Source organism: Apteryx rowi, unplaced genomic scaffold (genome assembly GCF_003343035.1).
Source record: "Apteryx rowi isolate R43461 unplaced genomic scaffold, aptRow1 scaffold_67, whole genome shotgun sequence".
In the NCBI taxonomy this organism is placed as follows: domain Eukaryota; kingdom Metazoa; phylum Chordata; class Aves; order Apterygiformes; family Apterygidae; genus Apteryx; species Apteryx rowi.
The window spans coordinates 1,943,824-1,954,072 of NW_020450949.1; the positions used below are offsets into that span (position 1 = coordinate 1,943,824).

General features: G+C 44.5%; 2 protein-coding genes and 1 pseudogene across 2 annotated transcripts; all 3 read right to left on the minus strand.

The window, feature by feature from the left end:
- Positions 1-1,609: 1,609 nt before the first annotated feature.
- On the minus strand, positions 1,610-2,743 carry LOC112975494 (annotated as a pseudogene).
- Positions 2,744-3,105: 362 nt separating this feature from the next.
- On the minus strand, positions 3,106-4,151 carry LOC112975430 (actin-related protein T2-like). Its single transcript, XM_026085442.1, is given in 2 exon segments — positions 3,106-3,674; positions 3,677-4,151. Coding segments are annotated over 2 exon segments (1,044 nt in total).
- Positions 4,152-5,125: 974 nt separating this feature from the next.
- On the minus strand, positions 5,126-6,259 carry LOC112975493 (actin-85C-like). The gene has a single exon (XM_026085682.1). The coding sequence runs from the start codon at positions 6,257-6,259 to the stop codon at positions 5,126-5,128; it is 1,134 nt and encodes a 377-aa protein (XP_025941467.1).
- Between the last annotated feature and the right edge of the window lie 3,990 nt (positions 6,260-10,249).

Here is a 10,249-nt window from a genome sequence, read left to right on the forward strand (position 1 = left end):
TTTCCCCCAGTTCTCCACAGCTGGCTCTTCCAGCTCTTTTTACTTTCCCCTTGCCCTGCTGAGGAAGTGCTGCACAGCTCTGTGGACAACTGAGCAAGGAGCTAGTTGGGCCCGTATTCAGAGCCTGCATTTGCAAATGTCTTGTAGAAAGGGAAAACAACGTTGTGATTCTTCAGAAGGCAGGGAGGTGAGGTGAGACATGACTAATCAGTCCCAAGGCAGCAGAGGGCATCAATGAGTTTGAAGATTCATCTCTAGCACTGAATGAAAATACCCAGACACCGTACTGAATAACTAACAACACAGATTTCAGCTCTTTTCTTGTTTTCATGTTGGTCTAGAGCAAACTCATGAAGTTCTCAGATGTATCTTCAAATCTTTTTCAAATAATTTTTGAACAATATATAAATCATGGTGCAAACTAGTTTCATAAATTGTAACAAGATGTCTATTGCTTGACTAAGATGTAGTATGTACATTTGCAGATGTGGCTAAAGGCGATCTCGAAAACTGCACCAATTTCAAATTGTTTATTTTAAATGCAGATTTCATTACTAAAAATTCACAACTTTGTTATGAATCCCACAATTCACTTCAGAAATCCAATCAGTTATCCATGATATTTACTCTAGTTAAGCTTATTTGCTGGAATTATTTATAAAATATTATAATGCTGAGCTCAGCAAGGCAGATTTGTTTAGTAATTCATTCAAATATTTGCAGGATTATTTTCTCAGTTTCCCCAGCTCTCACTGATGAGGTAATGAAACAGCAATTTCTCCTAACATGTTCAGCTTTTCCCAAAAGAAAAGCAGTGTCAGCTAGGGACAGCTGCCTTCACCTTCGCTTAGGTGCCCGACATCATAAAATTTCTTCAGGAATCTCCTAGAATAAAACCAAAATAAATATCTTTCACCCCATGCTCTCTGCTTGTTTTACTAATCTTAATTAACCTTATATTAAGCTATCTAAATGAAGTCTCACATAGTCTTTATGCTAGAGTATTAGCTAAATCCTGCAGACGGACAAACCGAGGTAATGTTTTACATGGTGTGACAGAGTGAATCACATGGCAAGGCCACTAATAGCACAGACGTGTTCTAGGTCTGAGAGCTCTGCTTTAACAGCCAGATCAGACTATTTTCATTGCATGTGCAAAAACAAATTTAGAAGCTCAGTCCTTTCTGGGCTTCTCCAAGACTGCTACAAGAGATCTCCAGTGCTACGGCGAAGGGTCAGCAACACCCCCGAGCCCTCTATTTCTCCATCAGAGGTCTCTTTTCCACTCTTCGGAAGTTTATGGTGAATGGCAGGGAGCCAGCCCCCATGGGCATAGGATGGAGGTGGCTTGTTCTCAAGTGTTTAAAAGTCTGACAAACCGTTTGCAGTTCTAGCAGGGATCAACACATTTCTAGAATTAAAACCAACATCTTGGATAGCAAAAATGCTCTGAACAAGGACTCTTTCTTTAATCCAATGCACAAGGGATCTTTCTTTACCAAGCTATAAAATCACTTACTACAAATCAATTATTTTTGCACTGATTTATTAGCCGCTCTCCAGCTGTTCAGATCAGCACTTAAAAAAATTTCCTGGATAGTCATACTTTTCAAAAGCACTTTCTCTGGAGAACTGTTGGTCCAACCTCATTATAGTCTTCCCTGGTGACCCACATATTTCTAAATGCTGTTAAGCTGGTAAGGACAGAAGCACCAATCCACATGGAGCACATCCTATCTCTTGGTGAGATGATCTTGACAGGAGTTGTGTGGGGAATTCGTGTCTTTAGCTCTTTCAGAAGCCTCTTCTTGAAACCTCGGAAAAGAGTTGATCTGCCTGATAATAGCACATTCCTTAGGATGTCCGGCCAGATATGCCCAGCACATTTGGCAATGCTCTGGAGGACCATCCCCCCAACCTCTGGTGCAGGGACACCTGCCTCAGCAGGCACAAAAAGCGCTTCAGGAGCTCGGAATAGGTGGTCTCCTGCCTTGACGGCATTTCCATCAGGGAGAAGGTACTCACGTATAAGTTTTGCAGGCTTTTCCTGCATTTTTTGGCTAGGATCTAAAGCCACATAGCACAGCTTCTCCTTCATATCCCTCACAATTTCTCTCTCTGCTGTGCTTACAAAGGAACGCCCAATCTCCAAAAGGAGCCTAGCAAGGTATTTAGTCACATCTCTGCCTGCAAAATCCAGCCTGGTGATGCCTTGTATCAAGCAATGGCCCTCGTAGACAGGGAGCGTGACAGTAATACCATCGCCACTGTCCAGCACTAGTCCGGTTGTTCGGGCACAGGCATAAAGGGCTGTTAGTGCCTGCAGAGCCACGAAAAGAGCAGGCACCCGGAAGCTTTCAAACATGCTCTCAGCCATATTTTCTCGGTGGGACAGAGGATTGAGAGGGGTCTCGGTCAGCAGTGCTGGCCTCTCACTGGGTTTCATTCTGAGTTCATATTTATATAGATAACTCCAAATCTTCTCCATGTCATCCCAGGATGTAACTATTCCATGTTCCATTGGGTAAGTAAAAGACAAGACGCCCCTTTTGGACTGGGCTTCTTCCCCAATATAATAGTCCTTGTGACCAGCTCCACACATGACAAGTTTGGATTTCGGGTATCCCACAACAGTAGAAATAACCAAACGGGGTGCCCGCTCTCACGACAGACCAGCCTTGCACTGTCCAGAGCCATTGTCAAAAATCACTGTGGGGGTCCCAGCGGCCGCAGGCTCAGACATTCTCTGCAGGACAGCTGCTGTCTCGTGGCAGCAACTGCTGACACAGAACGTCGAGTCAAACGCTCTAGATCCCTGAGTCACAAACAGGCACAGTTCCTCCGAGCTCACAACCCTCCATCGCTGCACTGACAATACTGCTTCCTCGAGAAAGGCCAGGAGCATTTCCCATGTGTCAAACTTAACTCCAATTTATTACAACGCTGTTAGCTGAAAGGCAGGAGAAATAACTTAAAGCCAATTCATTTTAACTAACAAAAGCACGAACTGTCCCTTTTTATGTCTAACCTACATCACAGCTGGGTTTATTTAAGCCCTCTTAAAAGCATCTTCTATTTACAATGCCAGGGCCAAGCTCTTTGCAGTCAGCTGCAGCAATCCACATTTGCTTGAAGCTGCTCAGGAAACACCAATCCAGGAAGCAAATTGTCTGCTCTAGGTCCTATAATCTTTATAGGAACACCTCTGGGGACCTGATATTCTAATCCCTTTAAAATCCACTTGTCTAATCCATAAAAGAAAGACGAGCCTCCAGACAGCACCACGTTCCTATACAAAATGTTACAATTGCTGCCATCACATTTCTTAACACTGTGGGAAATCATTGTAGGAAGGCTGGGTCCCTCGCTGCCAGTTCTGCGTGGCTCAAAGAGGACCTCAGATCCTTCGAAAAGCAGAGTGCCAATCCCCACAGCAGTTCTGCTGGGCGGCCTGTACGCTTTCTGGCTTCCTGGCCAGCTCCTGCTCCGGGTCTGTAGCCACACAGCACAATCCTTGATGTCTTCTACAAAGCTGTTCTCCTCCATAGGTTTTGCATAACAAGGTTCAGTTTCCCAAAACAGCTTTGTGAGCAGCTCTGTGATGTCCCTGCCTGCAATGTCCAGCCTTGAGACTGCATGGGGTAAGCAGTAGCCTTCGGAGACTTCGGATGCCTGCTGTCTGTGGCTAGGCCCGTGATGCGCGCGGAGGTGCAGAGTGACAGGATGGCTTGGGCGGACACATAAAAGGCAGGCATCTTGAACCTTCTGAGCAGCAACTGTACTAGTTTTTTTCTGTTCTCTAGAGGGCTCAGAGGGCTCTCAGTCATTAGCACTGGCCTCTCAGCTGTCTGTATTGCCATCTCATGTGCATAGATGTGCATCCAAATCCTCTCCCTGTTATCCCATAAGGCAACTACGACATTTGCAACGGGATAATTCAAAGATAACACCTCCTGTTTGTGCTGGGCTTCCTCTCCCACATACCATTCCTTCTGACTCTCTTCTGACACGGGCACTTTTTCCTTAGGATGCCTAATGACACACTGAATAATATGCCTTGGGCCAGATTCTCCCGAGAGCCCAGTCTTATGCACTTGTGACCCACTCTCAAAAATAACAGCTGAAATATCCAAAGCTTTTGAATTAGACATTCCTACAGCATCCCCTTAATATTAATAGTTTTACGCAAAGACCGAGCCTGGAAAGCTTAGTTGTAAAGGTTGGAAGATCTGTCTCCTAAATGCATCTTTTTGGTTTCACGAGACAAGTCCTATCAGTCTAAAAGATAGATGTGGCTCCCCGCTCCCTGGCTACTGTTCACGATTGCTACCTTTGCTCATGTGGTACTCGAGCGCTACTCTTGCAACACATAACGATGAGTGCCTTAGGCACCGATTGTTTGATGACCATTACAGATTATGTACCCTTTTAGTCTACTAAGTCATCTAGTCATTTTTTTAGGAAATCATTCAGAAAATGTTTTTAACTGCTTGAAAATCTTTCCACTTTCGGAATGCCTTGAATCTAATCTAAATGCCTTGAATCTAATCTAACTTCGTTTTAATTTCAGTTTTAAAAATGTGGAATCCTGACTAATTTCATGCAGAAGCTGCTGCTGGAAGGCCATAGTAGAATTTAAATCCCAAGGCCAAAACCAGGCTCCCAGAGGGCCACTTGCAGCAGTCCCAATATTATATATTAGTCCCAATGCTAGTCTGATGACATCAGCAAGAACGGTTGGGGCTAGAAGTGTTGTGGAAGCAGTGGCAATGGCTCTAATCACTCTAGGACAATCTCTTAAACTAGGCAAGAAAGCAGCAATGGCGTCTTGTTATGCCTCCAGTTCCCAACCACAGGATAAGGGTTTGGAAGAGAGAATGCAGACAAGGTTCCAAGCTGTGAAATGAGGGAGGTAGGAACATACTGTGCCCACCCTGGAGACAATAAACAGTAAGATGTCTCAAAGTCCTCGTTACCAATGTGTTTAATGTTTTATTTTCATAAAGGTTTTGTCAGCCAATAAACACACAAACAACTGTAGCACCTTTTAGGTCAGTCAGCCCTCAGCAGGGATTCTTGCTTGTGCTGTGTTGTAGCAAGACATTCATTTGGTCTGGCATTCTCCTTAAAAGCATTTCCGGTGGACTACGGCTGCCCCAAAATCCTTGTAATCGCTCTCAGTGACCCACATTTGTTTGAAAGATGTCAGGCAGGTGAGGATGGAGGCCCCAATCCATACAGAGTATTTCCTCTCAGGGGGGGCAATGATCCTCACAGACATGCCGGGAGGCACTTGCAGCTGCATCTCCTTCAGGATCCGCTCATCCAGGCCGGGGAAGAGAGTGGACCCACCTGAGAGCAGGATGTTGCCATAAAGATTCCTGCGCACATCAATGTCACACTTCATGACGCTATTGAAGATCATTTTGTGCACGCCAGGGGCTTCAACTCCAGTGTTTGCAGGCATGAAAAGGGTCTCTGGGGCACGAAAGAGCTGATTGCCTGTCTTAAGGATATTGCCRTCAGGCAGTCTGTATTCTTTCATGATTTCTTCTGGTTTTGTTTTCATTTCTTGGATGGGGTCTAAAGCCACATAGCACAACTTCTCCTTGATATCTCTCACAATTTCCCTTTCAGCTGTGCTAACAAAAGAGTGCCCGCTCTCCAAAAGGAGCCTCATAAAGTATTCAGTGATATCTCGGCCAGCAATATCCAGCCTGGAGACAGCATGGGGTAAACAATATCCTTCGTATATGGGGACAGTGTGGGTAACGCCATCCCCACTGTCCATGACTATTCCAGTGGTACGTGCTGATGCATAGAGTGCCAGAGTTGCCTGGACTGCAACATACATAGCTGGCACCATAAAGCCTTCAAACATGATCTCTGTCATTTTTTCCCGGTTCTGTAGAGGATTGAGTGGGGCCTCAGTCAGCAGCACTGGCCTTTCACTAGCTTTGATTCTCAGCTCACACTCGTATACATGTCTCCAGATCCTTTCCATGTCATCCCAGGATGYAACTATGCCATGGTCAATCGGATAGTTCAAAGACAGGACCCCTCTTTTGGACTGAGCTTCCTCTCCAATGTAATACTCTTTCTGTCCAGCTCCCAGCATTGTAGCTTTGGCTTTCGAGCGACCAACAATTGCTGTAAGAACTGACCTTGGAGCACTGTCACCGGCGATCCCTGCCTTGCATAACCCGGATCCGTTGTCAAAGATTACAGCCGGGACATCCAAAATGTTGGGGTCGAACATTCTTCGCAGAGCCGGTGGCTCCCTGCGAGCCGCTTCGGGGAGCCCAGGGCACCGCGGGGAGTGCTGACGTCACGCGCGGTGCTGTCTTCCCGGTCTCCTTTTACAGGCTGGTCACCATTGCCAGGGAAGTCTTTTCAGGGATGCGCAGCTTGCTGCTTCTAACATGTCTACCCCCAGCTACCTCATAATGGCCAGCGATATAATAATATGTTTTCCCAGTGAGTCACCCGGTCCCAGACGCTTCCTTAAAAATGGCCGGCGTAGCTTTACCGTGTCTCCAGTCAGAGGACTGTCAGTTCACCTAGTCTGAGCCATAGGTCATGGACCATGAAATGTATGTCTGTACTGAACCTAAAACCAACTCTTTTATCAGAAAATAAAAGCATGTATTGCAAAATACGTGCGTGAAAATAATTAAAATCTTCACACGTGCCTCTGGCTTAGCTAAGAGTTTACAAATACTTGCAAGAGTTGGTGAAGATTAGGAAAATTTCACTTCCTCCTAAGTATCAACAGAATCGTCAATTTGCTTTTCTGAATAATATCTGCATTAGAAGCAGATATTTGTCACTGCATCCTCTCCAATCCTTTATAGGAAATTCTCAAAAAATATTTTTAAATAGTTAGGACTATGTTTGGCACTGGCACTGGCATTCCAGGGTCTTTTTTTCTGTCCTTGTTACTTAATTTAAATACTATTCTCTGGTGAAATCACACACGTGAAAAAAATAATTTCTGACTCTTGCTGCTTTAAAAAACCCTGGCAGCTTTAAACAACGCTTGTAGTACCTCCGAGCGCCAAGAAATGCCTTTCCCTGACGCACCTCCAGCTTCGGCTGCTGCTGAGCTGGCCTGCTTGTAAACAAACAAGCCACGCAGATGTCCTCCGTCTGTGCTCGCCTTTCCCCGTTCAGCACTTTGCTGAAGGAGCACAAACTCTTCTTTGGAAGTTTGTTCAAAAGGATTTACAAWATCCTAGACCTTCACAACTGACCCTGTTTCATATCTACTTACTTTTTTTTCTTTTGCTTCTAGAGAAAATTTCCCAAAGAAGGACATTTCAGGCTATACCTTTGAATCCAATCAGATCTGACAATCCAAACCAATTTAGAGAGAAAAATTCCTCCTAAAAGAAAATCACTGTATAACTTCATTTCAAATCCACGGCTGCTGCAGTTTAATTGCTTCTCCCTGTGGCTCTAAATCCAAGTCAGCTTCAAAGTGAGGGTGGCTTCTATTAAATTTAATTACTTTTTCTTGCAGCTTGCATGGTAAAGGTGCCAGCTACTAAATGAAGGTGGTTATGAATCAGAGGCAGATTCCAAGCAAAGATATATATTAAACAAAAATTTTAAATGCAAGCAAATGGCCTCCTGGTGCGGCAACTTTTATGCCCCAGATGAACTACTAAAAAAAAAAAAAAAAAAGAAGAAGCCATCTAACAAGGGATCAGCTCTGTCTATGTTATTTCCATTTTGCTTAGACTCCAGACACGCTCATGTTAAATGCCACTCTATCCATTTCAGCAATTTCTCTAATCCTCTTATTATTTGTGTACATATATTTCAGTGTGTGGCACACTTATTTTCATGCATGCTTCTATATTAATGCCAACAGGTGTCCTAATCATTTAAGAGGTTGTTATAGTCATCACACTGGAAGCCCCATTTAATCCAGCATGGTCTGCATGCAGCTTACAGCGAAGCATTCGGTTTTGAACACGATGTTTAGTATTAAAACAAGGGAATATTGACTGTGATTATTAAATGGAGGTTCAACCTAGACACAGGAATGCTCATCTAGTCCCACACACTGGTTCTGTCATAAACCGCCTTAACGAGGGCATGTGTGAATTAACTTTGTTACTATAGGATTTGTAAGAACATAGGTGAATTTGCTATTTGTGTTCAGCGCAAACTGAAGATCTCAGCTCACAGGAGAGGCACCTTGAGGCCACAAAAGTTTTGCACGCTCCCCTGGCAGTATAGCTTCACCTGACACAACAGGACTCGGCTCAGGAAAGGAGAGGGCTCGTTTTCCAACAGCCCGTCTGCCTTTGGCCTTTGAAGCTTACCAGGCGCTGTCAGTGTGGAGAGACGTCAGGAACAGGACTGAGACAACCAAATTCCTTTCATAGTAGCTGCGAATGCCTTAACTCGATGGCATACACTGTTTGCCACCTCTCACTGGGATTGCATATGAATTCGAAGCCGAGAGGTGCATTGGAAACACAGTAATGCATTTCCACGACATACCAAACATATGAGCTCTGTCCCACAGATATTGGATTGTAAACATTCATAGGTAGTTAAACATGTTGTTTATAGGCCACTTGTGCTTACCTACAACATACGTCAGGGCTAAGCACACATTTTCACTTGCTGGCTTGCACATGGCTTTGCGCTTTACTGACCATGTCGCCTGCACAGAAACGGCTCCCCCCGGCAAGCCAGGCCTCGTCCTTCCTCCGCAGCAGTCCCCTATCCAAACACTACTGGAGACAAACGCGCAGCTCAGGCCAGATGCTGAGTGAATCAGGCCAGACTGGAAAGCACCTAGAAAGGGCTGATGAGCCCCTCTGAAAGGTCTGCGTGCACCTGGGGCGAAACAGGAGGTAGGGAAGGGACAGCAGGCCCACGGTAACTCATAGCCCATATGCCCACATACCTGTTTGCCTGAAAACCCCAGCGACCTGAATTAATGTGTAACAGCTGCAGCAAGGGGGATAAAAGTCTTTCTAAACCTAAGCGTTACCAAAGAAAGAGAGAGACAAGTAGGACCAGAGACTGACTGAGAGATGCTTCTCTCCATCCTTTTCCGCACCAGGTTATTTTGGTATGTTCTCTGTATTCTCATTGCTTTTATGTAGGCCCTGTCATCCACAGCTGACTGTTTTCTGAGCGTAACCTAACTCAGAGCAGGCACAGAACAGGGCAGCAGTGGAGATGACATGATTATAGTACACCAAATACAGGGGAAACCTCTGAAATACTAATTTTCATCAGAGAAACCTTCCACGAAACACAGACAATCATGATATTCTCTGTTTCACATTGAAAGGGGACAAACACAAGAGATTTGGTCACACCTCAAACTCACTCCATTCTGATTCTTTCTCAATTTTCTACAGGCAACTGAGTTTCTTTGGCTAATTCAGTTCTTAGGAAACCTCAGACATGCTGCTCCAAGCAAGACCTGCCATATCCATCACAACCTTGACAAGTAACTTGATGAATTGGCATAAATTTCTCCATCAAATAACTGAGCTTTCTTAGGCAAGATATACCTGCCCCTTTATTTTGGCACACCTCCACTCTCCCTCTTCCTGCTCCACCTCCTCTCACCTCCATCCTTGTTTTGAATCCTCCCTAAAATGCTGGTATCTTCTCGGCTTACAGTTTGCTTGCTTGCTTCTGTGAACGGGAAGGACAGATGTCAGGCTGTTGGCTAAAAAGCTATGTGACAGCCTGTCTGTCAACAGGGTGACCAACACAGCTTTCCRAGTGGATTTTAAGCCGCAACTTTTGATTGCCATGAAGCTTCAAAGAAAACATATTTCTGTATCTCACTTCTTACGATCAAACTTCCTCATTAATCAGTCCTGTGGCATCAGTCCAGCACATATATGTGTACATTTTATTTAGCTGCAACTAGGTATAGGCATAAAGATAACAAGCCTAGGTTGGGGACTATTTTCAGCTACTGTAGTTGAGAAATTTTTTTGCAGTATCTTTGTTGCATGCGAAAGTAAAACGAATAGTTGGCATTTAGCTGTAACTCCGGGGAAGATTTTTTGACCTCAGATATGCTAAATACATTAACAAGGAGAGAATAATAAGAAAGAACAAGAGGCTGGCATGTGATGGCATAAATCTCAAGGCAGAGAGTCATGTAAGCAGAAAAATATTGCCTTTGGATGTACAGTAGTAATTCAGCACTCTGGGTATCCCAGCACTTGGGGGTATCCCAGAAACAAACCAAGGGATTTAT